A 23655-nucleotide genomic window follows, 5' to 3' on the forward strand; every position below is an offset into this window, starting at 1 on the left:
TTTTCATATCATCAATTATTAATTTGTTTTCGTATTCAAATAAGTGAAACTTAATTTAAGTTACACAATAACCTTAAAAGATGATGTTCAATAAATTTAAACTCGAGTCTTAATAAATTAATGGATATTTTCAAAACCATTGAATAAAAATGGGGTTTGATTAGGGTTAATAAGTCCACTATGGTTTAAAGGCTCGGTGAAGCTTTAATCATGTAGTCTTCAAGCATTTACAAAGAGAAAGGAACCCTTTGTGTTTTGACTTGTGAAGTAGTAGGAATTAATTTACATATATATGAAATGTATTTTGTCATAAAAAAAGGGGTTTTGTTGTAAATTACATTCTTTCCCATATAAAATAAATTGCAATAAATTCACTCAACACATACTTTATTTTACTTGATGTCCAAGGCAGATCATCGTTGAGTGCAAAGTAACACAAGTAAAAGACTACATTTATCTAAAGGAAAACATAAAATAATAACCTTAGTTTAATTCCGCAATTAGGATTTCCGACTCTTTCAAAAGAAATCAAAGAAGCATCATTGGTCATGAGTCAACAAATCTCTTAACACATGCAATATTATTTTTGGTAAGGGGTTTTGTCTCTTCATTTTATGACGCCTGAAGAGGTGAAAAGTTTGTAGAATGAAAACTTCTTATCAAAAGCCTAATAGGCGAACAATGCCTTAAATAAGGTATGAGTACAAGTGTGCTGCCACTTATTGCAAACTCTTCAATTTCTTCAATGATTTATCTATTCAAACATATGATGAAAGGCTCTCACAATACAAACCTATAACTTCTTCATGTGCGGCAATATCAAGAGACAATTTTTCATAACAAATAATCTGGAATAAATTAAGAATTTCAACTCCAAACGGATGACATTTCGTAATCTTCTCTAAAAAAATTCATGTAACTTTTTTTTTTTCCTTTTGTTCAAATTAAAAAAAAACCTAAATATTTCCCTCCACCCATAGTTGAAACTTGAAAGTTGTATAGGGAACAGTGAGAATTCCAGGAAATGAACATGCCCACAGAGAAGAAAAAAATAATAAATGCAATATTTTATACTCAGAATCTTTTTATTGCTTTCCATTACTTTAATCTCCCTCTCTATAAGACAGTGAACTTCATATGCAAGCATTTAATTTAATATAATCTCTTTAGGGTCTAAAAAGAATATGTAAAAACTTTATCTTATACCAACATATGAAAAATATATATAATAATAAAATAGATGGGGATTCATTAACATAATCTATACAAATGGGAAGGAATAAATCCACTTGGTTTTGTCCTTTTTCTCAAGAATAATGGATTTATACCCAGATTTTCCAGGAGCTGATTGGTTAGTGAGATAATTAAACTAATAATACCTTTTGGTAAGAAAATATTATCGAGCAATGAGAAAATTTTTGGGACTTTGTGAAACATTTGTTCTTGCACCAAATGTTTTTTTATCTTTTAAGCAAAAAGGGTATACTTTTGTTGGGAGCCCCACGCCATTGCTGACTTTTTTAATCTTGGTTTAATTTGCTCTAAGATTAATATAATAAAGTTAATGCTTTTTTCATACTTTCTAATTTTTTCAAGTTTGGGAATACGAAAGAGATCGCAGATTATTAGTAAGTTCAAATTGATAATATTATTAGTTATGGCAATGGATTCAAGTCATCGCTTCATTAAAAAGCAACTAATAGTATTACTAAATTATAATAATTTAAAGTAAAAGATTAAATTTCAAATGTCATAATTATAGAGGATTAAAACAAATTATACCAATATTATATAACACAATATAAAATGAAGGGTAAACTATAAAAGTAGTCACTTTTGTTTGTCTCATATTATATTTTAGTCATTTATGTTTTAAATGTTACGTTTTAGTCACTTACATTATCATTTTGTCACAAAGTGGTCACTTTACCGTTAAACTTCGTTACCTTCCTAACGACAATCCAACGTGGCAGTTCAAATAGATTTTAAGTGCCAACTTGGATGTCCAACTGGGATGAGAATAGTTTCTTCAGTCAAATGGAAAAGAAAACTAAAAGAAAAAGGAGACGAATGATTTTTCTTTTCCAATTCAAGGTCTAATTAATTTAAAATTTTCAATTAATTAAAATTATCTACTTAAAAACCTATTCTCGTCAATTGGACATCTAATTTGGCATTTAAAACCCATTTGGACTACCACATAAGATTGCCGTTAAAGAGGTAACAGAGCTTAACGGCAGAGCGACCACTTTGTAACAAGACGATAACATAAATGACTAAAACGTAACATTTCAAGCACAAGTGACTAAAATGCAATCTAAAACAAACAAGAATGACTATTTTTATAATTTACCTTAAAATAAATTCATTTTCCTCTATTATAGGGACTTATAGGGATAAATCAAATTAATCTATCTGCTATTAAATGAATTAATTTAATCCTTGTACTATTAAAAGGATAAAATAATGTCAAATAACTGTTTAATAAAATTATATTTTAAAAGTTTTTCATGATTTTGCAACACAAAATATTTTGTTTGAAGTTGAATTGTAAATAGAAAAAAAAATTATTTTCATATCATTTTTTAATCGGAAAATGTTAACTCTATTTAATAGTAAAATAATTAATTTGATTCTAGTTCGCAGACAGTTTCACTCGTATTATAATATAAACATTGTCTATCAGTCTCCTTGTTACAGCAATAATGGCAGAAGGTATCAAAGAAACAAGATCTGGCAAGATTCCATGATTTGAATCAAGTGATCCCCAAAGTTTTATTTTTAGAGTTGTTTTCGAAATACAAATATGTAAAACTATAGTCACTTGATATTAGATATATTTGGTTGTTCTTATCTGTTTAGTAGGAAACAGATTCTTCCCAGGAATCTGCATACAAAAATTTCAGCTAATTAATAAGGGTATCTTAGACAGTTAACAGACTAAAACTTTCAGGCAATTATTTGTTTTCTTCTGGTGGAAGACAAAGTGTAAAACAGAGCACATGGCATGTTTGGTAATTGTTCATCTGTATGTTCTTAGAAGACCTGGTTGGTATTACCCCAACCACACCATGGATGATGAATTTTACAGTCCATAGGTAGGGATATGGCAGGCAAGCAATGGGTTGATTAGGTGATGCACTCTAATATATGGGAGAGATTTGGACACCAAAGCAGTTTCAGTTAAAAAGGTTTTTCTTGAACGGGATTTGTTTTTCAAATGCGGCTTACATTTTTCTTTTAATAATTTCATTGTAAATTCTCATCATATCTGTTCTTTTTGACACAATGTTTAAAATTATCTAAAATCTCTCCTCAACCCATAAATAAGATGATAATGCGCATCAGCGCACTCGAACTCACATATTCTTACATTAGTAACAATGCCTATGCTAATCAAGCTAATACTCAATCGACCTTTATACGTTCTTTCTTTTATGTCTTTGGATCCATTATTTCATCTCTTCATGATATTGTCTCTATTTATTCTTTGTGAGTTTAATTTAGATGAGTTTAGGTTTTTTTTTTTATTCATTTCTTTTTAGATTTAGATTGTTTTAAATTCAGTTTAGGGTCGGATTATTTTAAGTTTGAGCATATTTTAGATTTGAATCTTCTCCGATATATTAAGTTGTAGCTTTGTCTGGAGTTGGCAAGGTCTCGGCCCTCCTAAAGTGAAAAAAAAATCCTTTTTAGTCATTTATAATTTATAAACTTTTAAATTAATAATTGTAAAATTATACTTTGGCATTTAAAAATAAAAAAAAATTATGTAATCCTTTACAAATTATAAAGATATAAACTATTAAAATGGTGAAATTATATTTTTACTATTGTAAAATATAGAACTAAATTCCACCCTCCCAAATTCTTTTTTTGACTTTGCCCTTAGATCAACTCTTCTCTTCAATAAAACCCCATAAATTTTTAATTTAACTTTCAAGTCTTCCGTTGAGATCACTCGAGTTAGATTTTTAGAGAACCTTAAACCCTCATCCTCCCAATCATGTTGTAATTAGTTTCTCAACTGAAATTGATGATTATCATAAGTGGAGTGATAGATAAAAAAATGATTGTACGAAACAGTCACAAGAATTAATGTATATCAATTTCATTAAAATCATAACACGTAATTAAGTTAAAATCAACTAAATCATTAATTAATTATCTTAAAATTATTCTTACGTGTCTTGATTTGCTGATATGACATCATTGTTCCATTTAAATATTTTTCAGACTGGAAAATTAAAGCATTTTAAGTAGTTGGAGGGGGGATGGTCATCAACAATTCTTACCGATAATCTTAATGTAATTCAAGCCTTGAATATTTTGAGATTGGAGGATCTAAATATTACTGTACTCAGAAGGACCCAATGTGTTATGAGAACTGAAGGGCAGTGGAATATCAAATACATGTCTAGAGAACAGAATTTAGTTGTGGATCAACTTGTTAAACTTAATCTGAAGTGAAAATCAAGTCTATAGGTCCTTGATGAGGCACCCAAGGAAATATTAGAGCTTTTACAAAAAGACAAGAGAATGGTGCTTTTATGAAATTGATTTGATGTAATTTATCATTTCTTTTCACAAAAAAAAAAATCTATTAATTACCTATAAAGGTGATCATGGGCCGGGCCGGGCCGGGCTCAAATAAAATTTTAGGCCCGTCTACTAGGCCCGGGCCCTGCTCGGCCCGAAATATGGGCCTAAAATTTTGCCCAAGCCCGGCCCGAATAAAATTACTAAGCCCGAGCCCGGCCCGCCCGCCCATATTAATTTTTTTTCTTATTTTATTAAATAAAAAATTTAAAAATATAATAAATCAAATATATTTAAAAATATTAAAATAAATATTAAAATAAATAAAATAATACTAAAACAATTCTTAAAACAATACACAAATTAACAATATAATAAAAATAGTTATATTAAAATTTAAAATAATTAAAAATAAAATAAAAAATTATATATTAATATATAATTGGGCCGGGCAGGCAGGGCTCGGGCCAAAAACTCTTACCGAGGCCCGGCCCGTTTTTAAACGGGCCTCGTTTTTGCCCAAGCCCATTTTTCGGCCTATATTTTACCCAAACCCTCCCATTTTTCTAAGGCCTTGGTAGGGCCGGCCGCAAACCCATGATCACTCTAATTACCTAATATTAGAAAGTAAATATATGCCGATTGATTTTTAATTCGATTGGCACAAATATTATAGTCAATGCAAGAAGATTGGGTTCGAGTGTACTGAAGTTCATTATCCTCCTATTTATGGGTTGAGCAGGGGCTATGGGTAAAATTGAAAATATAGCCCAAGAGTTGCCAAAAGCAGTTTGCTTCTGTGTACTATTTCACAGGTTAGACAGGGACAGTGATAGAAACTTTTTAGTGGAGCCAGGATCGAATTATAACTTTTTTTTCTTTTGAAAGTAAAGTATATTTTTATTGAAATTCACAAATTTGAAGGATTAAAAAAAAAAAATTTACCAAAGTCAAGAGGGGCCAATGCGCCTACCTGCATTTTTGGCGCCGCCCTTGAGCTGAGTTAGGAAATGCGTTACTTCGATAAGAGATATAGTTATCAACTTGATCAACACGGTTATGGATCATGACGAATACCAAAATTTTGAAGCGCAACGTGAAATTTCATCTAATTTCATTATCTACAAGATTTAAATTTGAGATTTTACTTAAAACACATTAAACTCATTATTCAATTTAACAAAGACTAAGAACTCTTGTATGTTAGTAGAACCTAATATACTGGTTATATATTACTTATATAAATTATAACACTTTAATATTTCTTGACAGTTTACAGTGTGATTGTATTGTGTGTGTGGGTCTGTGTTACGTTTGATTTTATGTCCTGTTCCTACAACATTCAACTTTGTAACCTGCTGCATGCTTCTACACCAATTGTTTTCAACTCAGCTTGAAATATAGAGATGTTTGGTCTTAGGCAGTGGTGCACGAACTGCCATTCTTACAGGTCTCGATCTCTAACTCGAATTCAAATTTGAAAAAACTATAATGATGTATAATAGAAATATTGTATGCCGTGAAAGCAGTATGGATTTTTAAGCAAGTGATTGAGTGCTTGCATTTAACTTGTTGATAGGTACACATTCAGGTCACTTGGATCAATTCTTATGAAATGTGTGAAACAGGCTGCAAGCAACAGGGAAGAGCGATAAGCAGAGCAACGGTTCGGTCACTTCGCGTTTATCGCGGTCACGAGCCAGCTATACGGTGTGTTGCAGCACCTAGATCATAGCTCTCGAATAACACCACCTGCAGCAGCTCTCGAAGTCCCTGTACTATATGCACCATCAACATTGAGCTTCCAAACATCATCTAATATAACACTTCAATATTTTGACAGTTTATTGTGTTTGTATTACTTTTCTTGTGTTACGTTTGATTCTATTTGGCGCTCCTACTATTACAACATTCAATTTTGTAACCTGCCGCTTCTTCGCCCTGACCGCTTCTTTAGGTTAGGTGCTGTAACGGTGATTGATTCTTTGGCCATGGAATAGCGGGCCACCGCTCCCGTTCCATCGATGGCTTTGTCCTGATGCCAGATTCCAGCTCTTCAGGTCGGAATAATAAAACTTTTTGGCCCATGGTTTGTGCTGTGTTTTGATGTTGGTTTTTGGCTGTGACACTCGAGTCTCTAGGTCGTTGTGACTTTGATCTACGGAATCCTCTCGGAAACTTGGTTTTCTAGGATCTCAATGCAGCAATGGTTTTAGGTCAAGGCTTGCATCTACTGCCGGAGGTAAGGATTGCTCATAAACTCACCTCATCATGATCCATTTCTCTGATGGCTAAGTGTGCTGCGTCTGTGCCTAGGTCTTCTTCTTTGCTTCCATTCAGGGAGAAGACCTGATTCAAGCAATGATGAGAAACTCGCTCATCTTTTGGGGCTTTATGTTATACGGAACTCAGATTACTTCGTTCTTTCTATGAACGAAAATTGAACTCAACAACCCAGTTGTATACAGAGGTTACCACCAAATCTGCAGTAAAAATCTAGCTCGTTTTATTCTTTTGTATTGCATCAAATTTTCACTTATTTGTGAACATCAACATCTATTTTTTGAATCAAATTTTGGGCAAAAGGAGTTTTTATTGAGTTTAATCACTCAATATAAATTTTATTCATTTACATGAATACAACATGGAAAACAAAAACAAGAAAGACTTTCATGTATGTTACAAAACAAAACTATCATCAACCTAGAGCTGTATTGTCCCAAGAAATAAAAATCTTTCCAAGTCCAGCTTCCAAATCAAGCCACTGTCCTTCCTCAAACTCAACCCCACCACTTTCCACCACCTTCGCCTCCACCAAAACAAACAACTCTGCCACCTCCATCACTTCCACCACCACCACCACCATCCCTTTCCCCAACCCCACAACTCCTCTTTTCCCTTTCTCTACCCTATACCCCAATCTTTCCCCAACTTCCCTAACCCTCTCCATCACCCCATCCAACTCCATTGATGTTGTGGTATACCTTTTTTCCTTCCTCTTATTAACCCCTCCTTCAAATAGCCCCGACAGATCCAACCCTGACGACATAGATATTATGTCAAAAGCATTAACCCCATTGCAGCTCATGTCATGTTTTAACTTCTTGTCTTGCATCAAGCTTTCCAAATGGTTGTCTGATAATGATGGTCTTAATGTCGTTACAGTTCTCTTAAACCATGAAGTTTCCATTAGCTTCACCATGCTCATTCGGGTTTCCGGATTCGGGTCTAAAAGCTGCCATATTATACCTTTAGCTTGCTTTGATACCCAAGCTGGAAACAGAAATTCCCTACGATGAATCTTTTTATACATAGCCGCCAAGTTACTATCATCAAAGGGTAAATAACCAGCCAACAAGACAAATAAAATAACCCCACAAGACCAAGCATCCGCCTTGGAACCATCGTACCCTTTCCTCCGGACAACCTCGGGAGCTGTATAAGCCGGCGTTCCACAAGCTGTATGTAAAAGCCCGTCGTTTAGTTGTTCGGGCAGAGCTGAGAGACCAAAGTCTGAAACTTTTAGGTTTCCATTTCGGTCTAATAAGAGGTTTTGCGGCTTTACATCACGGTGAGCGACACCGTTTTGGTGGCAGAAATGGAGGGCGGAGACAAGTTGGGAAAAGTACCTACGGGCGACGGGTTCATCCAAGCGGCCACGGCGTAAAACCTTGGTGAAAAGCTCACCACCTGAGGCTAGTTCCATGACAAGGTAGATTTTGGTCTTTGTGGCCATGACTTCGTGGATTTTGAGGATGTTTGGGTGGTGTTGTAGGCGGCGCATGGCTGAAACTTCCCGGATTATCCTCGGTTCCATGGCGGCATCGACTGTTTTTGTCTTGTCTATGATCTTGACCGCCACAACGGTGTTGTCATCGTCGAGTGAAGTTGCTTCGTGAACTTTTGCAAAGCTCCCACGACCCAATAGGCGACCCAATTGGTACTTGCCTAAAAGTATGCCGGTCGGTGTTTTGGTACGGGTGATTTTCAGTGGTGGTTCCGGTGGAGTTTGTTGGGACGGCAGAGACGGTGGTGATGCTGGCGGTGACAGTGGTGGTTGAGCCCCTGATGGCATTGTTTATGGTGGTGGAAACGACACGGAAAGTGAATAAAAGAAGGTAGAAGCAGGAAAAAGAAGAGTGCCACAACAAGGACTATTTTGAAGGTATATTAGTTTATATAATGCTTAAATTAGAAAAATAAACTCAAAATATCTAACAGCTGTTTGTATTTTAGTGAGATTTCATCCTTATATCTTATTAAGTTAGAATTACCAGTAAAAATGATATTAAAAAAAAAAGTAAAAATTGAGTCGGTATTATGAGTAGAAATAATATAAAAGAAAGTAGAAACGATGTCAAAGAGGTTAGCTAGGGAACTGCCCCAAATAGCAAAATATCATTTATCTTTTTTCTGATAATTCGAGGTAAGTATGGAATTGTTGAGGATTAAGTTCAAGCTCTTGTGCCATAATACAAATATTCTGGCTACTGGGCCACGAGATTGTTGGAGTTTAAAGATGATTAAATTTCAATTTAATTTTTCACCAAAAATATTTTTCAATTTAATCTCTTTAAAAAGTTCTAAAACAATAAGCATATACAATGATAAAAAGTGTATTTTAATCCCTTTAAAATTTTATAATTTATTTCTAGCCTCCTAAAATAAAGTTTTAATTTTGTCATTGATCAAGAATCAACTGAGCATCAACTAATTTATGAAATTACTAAAATATCCTCTCTTATACAATTTAAGTTATATATTTGAAGGTATTTTTGTCTTTTTTATATAATAATTCAATAAAATTTTGATCATAATAAGATATAAACTCAAAACACTATATATGATAAACAAATAACTTTACTATTTGTTGAGGCAAATTGAGCTGAGAGTGGTTGAGTGGCACTCGACAGTGCCAATTGCAGACTACCACTAAGGTGATTAAAAATTTGTCTTATTTGATTCGACAATTTAATAAAGAAAACCTTTGGATAATTTATATGTTGTATTATTGAAAATATTTGGTCCATCTATGGAAAATCAATCCTTGGTATTGAGAGATTGGATTGAACTTGAGTGAATCAAATCAACCTTTGAAACATGAAGGACGATGAAGACCTTGTAGCTGTTTTGGAAATCATATATTTGATTGATTGTACTTGGATTATGAAGATTGTAACAACTATTTTCAAAGAGTTACTTTATATTCACTTAGGTTCTATCTTAGCAAGTTGATATTAATATATGTTTTGAGGCTTGTATAGGTTTTGTATTAGAGCTTATTGAGTGCATTCTATTATGTTCACTGAGGAACAATTTTATGATAGATTGCAAACTGAATTGTAAACATTGTTAAGTGTTCACTGCCCAAGTTCTCAAGAGGAGGATTTGGAGGTGAGCGTTCTAATCTTTAGGTATAAAGCTGAGATCTCTATACTTGGAAAATGATAATGTGTGAATCGCTTGTTGTATTGTGGTTTAAAGATAGTGGAATTACTCACTGAGTTAAGCTCCACAAACGTAGATAAACTACAATGCATAAACAAACCATTATGTTATTTCTATTTTGTTTGCACAGTTTTTCACAATGTCAAGTCATAATAATCACCGCAATCTAACACTTCCATTGTAATGTTCATTTCCAATAAAAAGACAATTTAAGGTAGCAACACTATTGTAACCAAAGCATCAATTGATTTTTATATAATTTTATAATAAATATATTTGTTATATAATTTTACAATTTAAGTATTGATTACAAATTTTGATTAAAAAGTACTAATTTTTGAACTATGATGTTTAAATTGAAAATTTAAAATTACCGATTTTAAAAGGTCCAACGGTAGCGTATGAAGTGGAATAATAAAATTGTACGTTTCTTTATACTTTTTGACTCTCTTTTTCTTCTATTTTTAAATTCCTTTTGTTTTCTGAGGGAGAACCTTTATGTTTTCTACTCAATTAATTATCTATTCATATGATTATAAAAAATTGGTAATATAATCATTTTGCTCTTTAAGAAATAACTTTTTTGGTTCTACTCAATTAATTATTTAGTCACAACATTATTTAAAAATTGGTAATATAATTATTCGTATTATGATGAATAGGAGGTCACGACGCGATGAACTCCCAACTTAAGGCAGCAGCTGTGGTGTGACGAACATATATAGGACGTCATGACAATGCGACGTATTCTTTACGTAGAACTTTTTTTTCCAGTCGAACCCTGATTATTTTATGAATATTTTAGTATGATTAGAACTTTAATCTTAACCTATTTAAAGGGGTTATTGTATCTCTGTTTTGATATGTCAATCAATAAGGACTTTTTCTTTGGATCGAGAAAATATACTTTTAGGTTTATTTTCTCCATATTGTACTCTCATTTGTTTACTCATTTAGTGAAAAATCGAAGCCTCCTTTACTCGTGATTGTTATTTTCTTTGAATGAATTTTCCATGTAAAATATTTGTATTCATTCTTTTCACTTTTACTAGCTGGTTGTTTTTTTATTAATTTATGCATGTTATAATTATGCATGATTGATTTTGAAAAGAAATATAATTTTACATAATATTGAATTATTGTGGAAAACATCACATGTGAAGAAATGAATTTAAGTAGTTCAAATTAGATGTGCTTTAAAGTTGGGAGAATATATATATCTTAATTATGTAAAGAGATATTTCTTTGATTTAATGGATGGAATGTTTAGTGACAAAAAAAATTGAAAATTAAAAGTAAAAAAGAGCAACCAATGGAAAAGATTAAGATGTTGAATCAATAAAGTTAACAGTGATTACTTTAATTTCAAATCGCAAATTCATTAAAAAGACACCATCTTTTATTTTGGTGCTTCCAAAACAATATATGTGAACAAAGCCAATTGATATTATTGAAAGATATGCCAATGAAAAGTACTTCCACTAACAATTAAAGACCTTAATGTCACTACCATACACATTTTTAATTAATTAATTATGTCCCTATCTACTATTTTAAAAATTATTTGTGATTTCAACCTTGTGTATTGGTTTTATGATTAATGTATTTATCATTCCTAATGCAATTTAGGTTTAAGTTGCATTAATCGTGTTGCTGTTAGGACTAATTTAATTAAGTGAAAAAAAATTCGAACGTGTTTATACACAAATTTCTTCTGATTTAATACACGGATTCATTTTAATATTTTTTAACACAATTTTTTTAGTTTTAGATTCTCCAAATTTTATAGTTTTATCATGTTTCTCTAAACAAAATTATTGAATTTGTTCTTAATCAGAATTAATCATTACAATACATAATTAAGCCTAGATCAGAATAAATCGAGATAAAACTTACATATGGTTTACAAAGAGTGCGACACTCCTAATCAAGACCAGTCATTATAATACACAATCAATTTTACATCAGAATAAAGCTGGATGAACACACACATATGATTCACAATGGGTGAGATACTCAAAACTAGATTACAAAGTTCACAAAATCTAAACCTTACCATTAAATTGAGTCCTTATTTTAGCTCATTTTTTAATTTATACTATATATCAAACCTTTTATTGGATTGATGTTACAAATCAACTTGACATTAACTCAATTAGATAATAATCGAAACTATTTTTACAAAATAAATTATATTATTACGAATATGTTTGTCTCTTTTATATTTTAATATTATACTTTTAAAAACTTCATCATTTTAATAAAAATTTCACTTAATTTTTAAATAAATATCTTATAAATATATCTTTTACATATTTTATTTAATGGCATGTGAATAGGTCATAGTTTAATATTTATTACGTTATTTATAAGAATCATTGCCTCACGAGAGGTACACCGTGACACGGCTACCGACAACTTAGCCCGCCATGCATGCTTTGCCTTTGCTTTTGCATGGTTTACGTTATTTAGAAAACAAACTTATAAAATTTAATATTTTCTTTTCACTATTTTTAGATTTTATATTGCAATTATTTTCAAGAATAAATAAGTTTTTAATTAAAATATATATATATATATTTACGCGAAAACTTGGAAAACATATATTAATAAACTAACTTGTGTATTATTTAAAATTAAACCTAAAATCAATCGAGATTAAAAAGTATACAAGGATAATTAGTTGATTGAGCCTTAACTAAGTAGGCATCATTGCTATTGTAATAATCAAAATGATATAGATTTAAATGCGTTTTAAGTGTTTTTTCCTCTATTTTAAAGATTATAACGGGATTATGAGTAGAAGTAAATATTATATAAAAATATAAGGAGAAATAAATATTTTTGAAACTTTTAATTTGAATATATGTTATCATAAATATAATTATGTATTGTTTATAGTTTGTATTCTTTATTATTTTATATTAAAATTATAAACTAAAATTTTAAATCGTTGGGTAATAAATAATTTGGTAACTTGGTTAGGATAGTGTATTTCTTCTTCTTCTTCTTCTTCTTTTTTTATATTTTCATATTCATTTTACAGTTTATATTCAAAATTCATGGTTACTTCTTTTAATAATGTCGTTTTCAAAGTTTTAACATGTGTTCTCTTCAGGCCTGTTCTTGACATTTTTGGGGGCCTTAAGTGAAATAATAAATCGGGACCCCTTTAATATAATAAAAGTTGAAAGTTTTTAGGGCCCTGGGAGATGAAGCATTCATGGTGAAAAATTGGCAGCTCTATACATTTAATTAAATTATTTTAGTCTAAAAAAAAGTTTCTCACAATAAAAGTTAGAAACAAAATTTTTAACCCCTTTTAGCTTTGAGTCCTAGGCGGCTGTACTCAGAGGCGAATCTAGAAGGGGGCTGGCATGGGCTCCTCCCCCTAAAATGAAAAATTGTTATTTAGGCCCTCCAAATTTTTTTAAAAATTTTAAATTAATAAAGGTAAAATTATATTTTGGCCCCCTAAAATTATAAAAATTCGATTTAATCTTTTAAAAATTATAAAGATATAGACTATAAAAAATTAAAATTTCATTGGCCCCTAAAAAATTATTCTAGCTTCGCCACTAGTTGTACTCTCAAACAATTTCCAAAACCACACTTAGTTCCCTTAAGAATAAAAATACAAGACACCTAAACATTACACCTAATATTTATTGGTAGGATAGTACATTTTATAAGTGCAACGATGTTCAAGGGTAATAATAATTATGTTGATGTATTAAATATTATTTATTCATTTATAATAAAATGACTAAATATTATATATCAAACATGCTGGTGACTTATGGTTTTGAGGACCATTGACGAAGATTGCTTTGGCCTCTTAAAAAAATTAACAGATTTATCATTTAAATGCTTAAACTTTTGTTATATTTTAGTTTAATAATAAAATTGTATTTTATTTTCCTAATAATTTATAATTTATTTTAATCCACTTAAAACAATTTTCTGACTTTGTCTATGTTGAGGAACATTTTCATACGTCATGTAATAATAATAAATAATTATAACCAAACATGTATCGAGCATTCTTGTTATCGGCCTTGTTTTTAACTAAAATAAATAGAACTTATGCAAGTATCTTATTAGTTAAGACGACGAAGCTTATAATTTACAAATGCTCAATGTCATTATCATAGGCCAGTGGGTTAGATCAATTTCCTTTTCATTCATTTTATTTCAGTGGATATTTAGTTTTTTTTTTTTTAATTTAGTTCGGTATTTTAGTATGGGTTTGGATGGACGGTATAGTACGGTGCGTTTAATTTATTTTTTGTCTCATATTATAATATCACTATAATATCTAATTTTACAGTCACCGTTATTTTTATATTAATCGTAAGTAAACGCACAGTCCATCTAAACTCATACTTATTTTTTTTTTTTCATAAAGAGAGATGAGTGAATCTTGAAAATATTTGAGGGGGAGTTGGAATTGAATTATAATTTTTTAAAAAAATTTAAATATAATATTATTATGTATTGATTTAAGGATTCATCATATTTTTTAAGGGACTAAACAATTTGTTTTTCATTCAGGGGATTTAAGTGTATTTTTATTATGCATTAACTCGTAATTTAATCATTTATGAGTGGGGTTGAATTTCAATTTTTCTTTTCATTTTGAGGGAGGGACCAAAGCTTCTACCTAGACTTGTCCAAGGGTCGGATAGCCCACTTGACCTGACTTGAGCAGGACTTGGATAATGATTTTTGTACATTAGGTCGAGCCGGGCAGTCTGACCAAGCTCAAATTCAATTTAAATAATAAAAATATTTTATTATTTAAATTTAATTATAAAACATTAATTAAAAATATATTTGTTAATATTCTATTAATTTTTAAAGTTGGACCAACCTGAAAACAGGCTTAGACTTGAATTTTTTGGAATCGAACCTTAGCCCAACGCGACCTGACTCAACCCATGAACAGCTTTCCTTGCTTGCCTCTTAGATTCACCCTTATTTAGCATTGTTTTCAAAACCAGATTGGACAAGCCGGTCAAATCGCTTGGTCCAAGAATAGGCCAAGATACATGTCTGAAATAAGAGGTTGGATCAATTGACGCGAACTAATTGAGTTAGCTGACCTGTAACACCCCCTAACCCTAAACTATCGCCAGAACAGGGTTACAGAGCATTACCAAACATACCGGACAATTTACTAATAATTCACAAATCAATAACATACATAGTATAATTTAATTATTAAATTCCTATAATGGACCCTCGAGGTCCAAAACACATATTAAAACTGGAACGGGACTAGTTCAAGTACTTCGAAAATTTTTGGTAAATTTTTTTTTTTGAACTCAATATAACCCCTTTATAAACATCTAACCTTCCCTAAAATTTTCTAACCGCAACCAATTTGCAATCAATATAACAAACCATACATTTCCACACTCAAACATACCTAATTATGCCAACAACATTAATTTAACAATTTATCTACTTGATCACTCATAAATAACTTTTTAATTGAACTAATAATTTCATACATATTTCTCATTTTAGTTTCATGCCACATTTTACCAAATATGCCATACTAATTCATTTCATACTTATAGCCCATATTAGACATCATTTTACAACCAAAGTCTCAAGACTTAAGTATATAATTTATACAATACCTAAGTACATGCCACTTTTACCAAAAGAGAGATTACATCACCAAATTGTCTCCGAAGTCGGGATTGATCTGGATACTGAACCGGGACCTTTGACTTCTACTAACCTGCGCACGGAAACAACCATATGCTGGGTATGCCTATACTCAGTGGTATTACCATAATTCAAACTAAATAACATTAATGTTCTATAAGCATCAAATATGTAACAATGTAAATCATAAGAATTAATTTACATTCAAATTCATACTTCATTTATAATAATTCATCAACTGATATCATATATCAACAATTCGAATCTTCAATCAATTCATGAACCTTAGGTTCTTGCTTGCAAATCTCATATCTCAATTTCAATTCACATTTCAATTCATAATTCCGCTTTCTCATACGTTCAGCAGATCAATCGATCAAACTCATTCAATTTTCTCATTTCATTTATTTTCCCTATTAACAAGACTCGGACCTTGGCGGATACATGGATCCAACCAAACACACCAGAATAATCCAACCAAACACACCAGAATGATCCACCCAAACACACCAGAATAATCCACCCAAACACACCAGAACAACACTAAGTGCCTCTTCAGATAGCCCGAAGAAATATAGTAACATCAGTGTCTCCTCAGCCAAGCCGAAAAATCCCCAAATCATTTCAATCCTATGGCATGCCAACTATATCCGACTCAGCCCGACTAGTTAATAGGGTATTCAATTTTCATATTTCAATTCAATCACTTTTTCATATTTTCAATTCAAATCATTCTCATAATCACAATTCAATTCAATACAATTTTCCACTTTCCAATCAATATACTATCAAATATGTATACATAATCATACTTTATCTCAATTTCATTCATTTCAATATTGATACTTACCTTAAAATTTTACTTACCATACAAATAAATTTAAATATAACATTTAATAAATAGTAGTTTAAATTATAGTAGTACAAACCGTGATTCTCGTGTCTACTACTCCTCGTCCACTTTTTCTTTTCCTTTCTTCGTGGATGCCTCAGGTGCGATATTAGCTACGAAAAATTAAGATAATTTCATAATCATTAATACACTATTAATTTATATCTAATTAATTGAATTTCTATTCAATTTTCTACTTTAATTTCAATTTAGTCTTAACTAAATTCACTTACTTTTCTATCTCAATTCATACTTTATTTCTATTAAAATTTCAACCAAACTTAGACATAACTATATAAATTTCATCATAAAATCCTAATTTCAAAATTCTTGCAATTTAGTCCCTACTATGTAAAACTAATAGCTTCTTTTACAATTTAATCCTTTAATCAATTCTAACTAAAAATTCATTCAATTAAACCCTAATTCAACAATTTGTTCAACATGAATCATGTTCAAAAATCTAAGAACTTCTAAAATTTCAACTTAAATTCAACAAAACTTTATTCTAAAACTTTTAAAACATCAAAATTAAAAGAAAAGGGCTTAATTGACTTACCTAATAAAGCTTCAAACCTTAGAACCCTAGTTTTTCCCTTTATTTTTCTTTCTTTTCTTTTCTCCATTCCCTGGTCTGTTTCGAAATGGCTTTTCTGTTTCTTCTTTTCTTTATTTGTTTCCTTTCTTTTATCTTATTTACTTTATGTTATATTTAATTTAATTAATAATTAACAATTATAAAATATCTTTATACTTATATTATAAGTAAGTTATGTATTTAAATTACAATTGTACAAATATAATTTTACATATGTATATTTTATTACCATAAATTTGTTACAATTCAATTTATTTTATAATATAATATAATAATATAATATAATTTATGATATACTTTTATCTAATTAATATAATATTTTATTAATATAATAATTTAATATATAAAATATCTTTTACTTAAAATTTAAGAAAATATACAATTATATTAAAAGTGTACAAATACATATATTACACATGTACAATTTTATCATCATACATTTGTCTTTATTTTAATTTATTTAATAATAATATAATTAATCTAATAAATATCATGTAAAAATCTTAGATCTTTTAAACATATGCCACCTCACCTATAATTAGACTTTAACCCTTTATTCACTTTAGTCCTTTTTACTAATTACTTTTAATTAAGTTAAATTCACCTAATCAAAACTTAATTGAATACATCACTAGACTCATAAATATTTCTAATAATCATTTACGAACCCATTTCGCTAAGACAGAGGTCCGATAATATACTTTTCCAATGCCCGTGAATTTTGAGTCATTACACGACCAGACTAGTTGAACTAATTTTCTCTATTTCTTTTAATCTGTACTTTTAATAATTTATTTAATTAAGTCAAACAAACTATTTAAACTGATGAAATCGAAAATCAATAATCTAATTAGATTCACTATCGATTTGATTTTGAAGCTTTGTTATTTAAAATTTAGACATTAATAACTTAAAGTTGAATCGATTTTTATTTTTATTTTTTTTTTGGGTATAAAGCATGCACTTAGAAAATATCTCAGTAGCCATGAATTCTTGCTTCACTTATTTTAGCATTCTTCTCCATTTCCCATTTTTACTTTAATTTTCCTCCTTTTACTTTATTATAAAGAAAAGTTAAAAGTAATTAATTCTACTTAGCCTTTAGCTTTTTATGATACTAGGATGAAATCTATATAAAATTAAAGTAATTTTATATTCCTTTTTCGTATTTTTATTAATATTTTGATGATTTAGTCGTTAAATTTATTGAGATAATTGTATTTATGTTGCATATAAATTTTCGAATATATCTAATATGTCTATTATATCGTTCTAAAATACTCTCTCTACATATATTCAACAATTGAATATTTTTACATAAAACAAATGCGTACATCAACTTGACATGCATATTTTATATGAATAAAATATGAAATTTAATTGTTGAATCATTAAAACATTAATTTTTTATAAAACATTAATTGCACAAAAAGATATGGGTAAATGCAAAACTACTTGTATTACAATATTTTATAAATAATTTATTAACCATCTTAAACCACAACGATCCGAGAGAATATAAACACCTTATCAATAAACCATAATTTAAGATTCCATGTAAACTAATATAAATAAATTGAATAAATTAAATTTTATTTTAATTTATATTAAAAATACCCCAAAATCCAACTATTTATGAAATATACATCAACGGCTGCATACAATTTAAGGCAATGAGTTAATTTCCCAAAATAATGAATTTTGACTTTACTTTTGAGATAAGTGAAACCTACTTTTTCATATAAAAGAAGTCCAACATGCAATTATTACAATTATTTTTACAGCAAATATAGAAACGTGCTTTGTCACTTTCATTTTATTTTATATAAAACAACAAAATGTAAGTCCATGTTTATCCCCCATCTTTTATAATAAATAATTTCTTTACCATAGGTAATTAATAAAATACTCGGTCACTATAATACAAATTTTTAGTAGTAACTATAATACAATTTGATGTTAAAAAATTGCCTTGTTGGACTTAATAAATTTTTGTTACTAATAGTTAGATCAACTTAGAATTAAAGTATATTTTTATATTCGCTGATGGGTATTGATCTACAGCACTCATTATCGAGTTGTTGCTTGAAGCTCATTAGCTAGATTATAAAAAAAATAAAAAACATAACAGTTCAATGATTTAAATGAAATCTTTCAAATAGTTTACTGACTATCTTGTAACTTTTTGCAGTTGAGTGACCAAAACATAAACGTACTAATAGTTTAATGATCTTGGATGTAGTTCATCCTAAAAATAATTAGGATCTAGTTGAATTTAATTACCTTGAATGACTTATTTACTATTAAAAAATTTTACAATTAAATTTAAATAAAATATTTTAAAATTATTTAATTTCGATTCAATTCGAATAGATTTGGACTAACCGAAATTTTTTTTCTAAAGCTCAACTTAAGGTGGGGACTATTCACCAATATCAAATTCACTACTTAATTTGCAATCTTGGATAAGTGATTATCCAATATCTAGTCTCTATCAACTTTATTTAGAGTTACACTAATAATATTTTTGTCCTTTTTTAAAAGAAAATTAAGTGTTTTTAAATAATTGCATGAAATCGTTTTCTAAAAGTTTTAAGAACATTTTTCACTAATTTGAATTTTAATTTGATTGATATGTACATTATCGTCAATGCAAAAAGATGTGAGCTTGAATGTGCTGAAGTATATTATCTTGTTATTTATGAATTGGAGAGGAATTATGAATAATTCTAAATATTATGTCAAAAAGAACATATATAATCTGAACATATAATTATATTATTTCAAAAATAAATCTTCAATGGATGTTAGAATGCAGACTAAAATTTCATAAAAATGTGAACTAATGAGTTAAAAAGTTTTTGGCGATATGATGTCGGCCTTCCATTATGATCTCATCCCGATATGTTTCATTGACGTGGAATTACCTTTTCTTTACGTTAAATTATGGATAAGTTTATGTAATTTTGAAAATTTAAAATTTAGTTTTTGTATTTTTATTTTTAAAATTTAAAATTTAATTTATGTAAAATTTATTTGGTAATCATGTAATTAAAAATAATTTTATAATTAATTTAAATTTAATAAAAAATATTGAATCTAAAAGTTGAGAGACTAAAATTTTGAATTTAAAACTCTCAAAGAGTATAAAGATTTATGATATATTTTAATATTTTCTTTTTAATCGCTCCTTTCTCGTGTGGTCCGTTCAATTTGTGGATGGATAAAACTTAATTAGTATGGATTAGTACAAAGAAAATTCACAATTTTTATTTGCTTATTGACCTTTTTAATTTTTTCCTATTTTAGCTAACTGTTAAGAAAATAAAGAAAAGCATTCCCTTCTTTTTATAGCAAGAAATCATGGAGATCTTTCATAAAGAAGATAAACTCTACCATTTGCTCAATTAACCTGTTTTTGTCTTTACAAACATTTATGCCACCTTCTTATCCTTAATTTTGTTTTCTTTTTCCAAATATGTTGTAAATTCGATAAAGGGATAAACCTTAAAATTATACATGAACTTTGATTTAACGTGTAATTGTATACATGAACTTTAATTTGGTGCAATTATAGACGTGAAGCTTTATTTGTGGTTCAAATGTATACTTAAAACTTTAATTTTGATCTAATCATGTACATTTAAAGAAATAAATACATTAATTTATTTTTATATTGGATAAATATAATTATTTATGTATGCAATATATAAACATAAAATGATATTATATCCATAATTATGTTAATAAAATTATAAGAATTTGATCAAATCAAAATTTCATTTATAGAATTTCACAAAATCAAAATTCATGTATATAATTGCACATTAAACCATAATGCATGTATATTTTGAGATTTATCCTTAATATAAATTAAATGAATTTTAATTCATACTTAAATTATAATTATGTTCTTCCAGTTGTCATAATAATAAAATGTCAACTAAGTTAAATCTCAATCCTCATTTAAATTATATATGTTTGATTAAAATTTTATTTACAACAAATTTGTTGGTAAATCATTTAATTAATTAAAACTTATTTATTGGTCTATAGTAATATAATTATTTACTCTTTTAACAAGTAAAATATTTAGTTAATAGTCTAAATTTTTGAATGTTTTTATTTTGATCATCCAAATAAAAATATTTGCAATTTTGGTCACTGTTGTTAGAGAAATTTTTCATTTTAATTATCTAAACGTTAAATTCCTAACGGTGGCCGACTATGCACGCACCCCCACTATTGTTCATCATCTTCTACCCCTCCATGCCACCCCCACTTCCACAATTCTTCTTTTTCCTTTGCTCCCTGCTTCTAGTCACCATAATTAAAAAAATGGTAAAAATGATGATATGGCATCAAGGGTGAAGTTAGAAAATTTTAGAGGGAGCGATAGAATTAAATTCTATATAATTTCTACAATAGTAAAATATAATTTCACCATTTTAATAGCCTGTATCTTTATAATTTTTAAAGGATTAAATTAAATTTTTATCATTTTTGAGAGATCAAAGTACAATTTTACTATTACTAATTTAAAATTTTATAAATTATAAAAGGGCTGAAATGAAAATTTTTCATTTTAAAGGGGCCAGTGCCCTACCAATCCCTTAGCTCTACCACTATATGGCATGCAAAGTTAACCACAGTTAGGAATTTAACTTTTAAGTGCCTAAAATGAAAATTTTCTATAATGGCGATGATCAAATTACAATTATTTTTATGTAAGTGACTAGCCAAAAATTGACTCACCAATGGTTTACCCTATCAAAACTAGTTTAACAATCATAACTTGGATTGAACCAATAAACAAGTCATTTAAGCTTGTCTAGTCTTTTATATTAAAGAAAATAGATTGTCGTTTATAGAAAAAACTAAATAGTTTACAATTGTAATCACAAAATGTTAGGTTGGGTCAAATTCTTTGTTAATGGCAACTTAATAATTTGGTAATAAATTGTTGGTTTTTGTCTTTGATAGTGAAACATAGTTTTTGTCCCGATTTGTTTAGGATTGAATCGAGTCACTATCAAATCTAATTTTTTTTCTAAAAATTGTTTGCCAAAATTTTAATATTATTCAATTTATTGCTTATTTTCTTATTTTTTGTTTTGACCGGTGATGGTGTTATCTTTCGAGTTAGTTATTGCTCGTCTTTTTCTCCTACTATCAATTTTTCTTTCTTTCTTTTTTTCATTCATGTGCCTTCTCTTTTTTCAGTTTGCAGATCTAATTTGTGAATATTTTTGTTGTCTTCACAAGTTGTGATGGACAAATGACGATGCCTATTATCGTTGAAATACCACCCACAGTTTCTTTTAGAAAGTGGGTGGCTCTTTATTGACTTCTTAATATGTTTCTGTTTTGAGAGTATTTCAGAATAATAAATGATTTCATGAGTCGGTTTGGACCAGTGTTGTCTTAAGTTTTATACGTTTTTTGTTTGTTTTTCCATTGTTTAATTAGTCTTCACTTTTAGAAGTTTTTGTCTATTCTTGTAGTATGCCTTTTAGTCTTACTTATGCATGCAGTCTTGCTTTTGCTAGTGATTTTAAGTCTAGTATTATCTTTGTCCTCTCTAGTTTGATAGATGTTCGGTTCTTTTATCAATTTATGTCTACCGCTTTGGACCATCCGAGGCTAATTTACTTATTGTATTCAATGTTTGCAATCACTTCAAATATGTTGTACTTGAGTTGTGACAGAACCAATTGTCAATGCGTCATAATGTTCTATTGATGCTGAGCCTAAAACCTTTTTTGTATTGATGGAACTTGTCCTTCACCATCTACAACGAGTGTTTGTTATTCCCCGAATTATATAGTCTTATTCATTGAATGAATTAATGAATTTTCCTTTAAAAAATTATTAAATTTATTTTATTATTAATACTACGTCTTATTTGATGTTATTTTTTAATCAAGCTTCATGAAAATGTCAAAGAAACTAATAATAAGGAATGTAGGAATTAAAATATTTTAAATATGAGAATTCGTTGAATTTTTGTGTAAGCTCTACGCTCAATTGTAGATAGACTTGTCGATGAGCCGCTGGCTTGATTGGCACATTTAGACTCACTAAATTCGGCTCCCCTCAATCTAGATTAAATATTTTATTTAAATTTAATTATAAAAAATTATATTAATATAATTATATATTTTATTATTTTAAATAGTAGTATTGGCTTTTTGTGCAGGTTGGGTCAGGCTTGAGTCTAAATCTAAAATTTTTTTAAATCAAATTTCAATTTGGCCCGGCTTATGGATATTTTTAGTTCTCAAGACTTTTTTATGTTCACAGAATTTTACTTAGAAAGTAATCTACAGTCAATTTACATAACAAAATGTTATTTAAGTTCAATTCACTCGTTAATTATTTACAACCTCATTTTCATATATTAGCTAAAATCACTCACTTACTCTTATATAAAATCACATTAACGAGCCTTCGCCTTCTTTAAATAAACATTAATAGCTTGTAAAACTCCAATTAATAT

At 29.1% G+C, this 23655-nt stretch overlaps 1 protein-coding gene and 2 long non-coding RNA genes across 3 annotated transcripts; 1 reads left to right on the forward strand and 2 right to left on the reverse strand.

Moving 5' to 3' along the window:
- Positions 1-6085: 6085 nt before the first annotated feature.
- Positions 6086-7124, forward strand: LOC128290439 (uncharacterized). Its single transcript, XR_008280289.1, has 2 exons — positions 6086-6781; positions 6856-7124. It is a non-coding gene; the product is annotated as an uncharacterized LOC128290439 (long non-coding RNA).
- Positions 7125-7128: 4 nt separating this feature from the next.
- On the reverse strand, positions 7129-8759 carry LOC108474712 (CBL-interacting serine/threonine-protein kinase 7-like). The gene has a single exon (XM_017776713.2). It carries the CDS (start codon positions 8612-8614, stop codon positions 7238-7240), a length of 1377 nt encoding a protein of 458 aa, XP_017632202.1. The 5' UTR covers positions 8615-8759; the 3' UTR covers positions 7129-7237.
- A 6695-nt stretch (positions 8760-15454) lies between these two features.
- LOC128290365 (uncharacterized) lies at positions 15455-17240 on the reverse strand. The gene is made up of 3 exons (XR_008280134.1): positions 17118-17240; positions 16596-16671; positions 15455-15739 (listed from the first exon to the last, which is right to left on the reverse strand). It is a non-coding gene; the product is annotated as an uncharacterized LOC128290365 (long non-coding RNA).
- Between the last annotated feature and the right edge of the window lie 6415 nt (positions 17241-23655).

This window comes from Gossypium arboreum, chromosome 3 (genome assembly GCF_025698485.1).
Source record: "Gossypium arboreum isolate Shixiya-1 chromosome 3, ASM2569848v2, whole genome shotgun sequence".
NCBI lineage: Eukaryota > Viridiplantae > Streptophyta > Magnoliopsida > Malvales > Malvaceae > Gossypium > Gossypium arboreum.

Bases quoted from the DNA above. Each gene is read 5' to 3' on its own strand.
- LOC108474712 (XM_017776713.2), bottom strand. From the start codon at position 8,614: ATGCCATCAGGGGCTCAACCACCACTGTCACCGCCAGCATCACCACCG.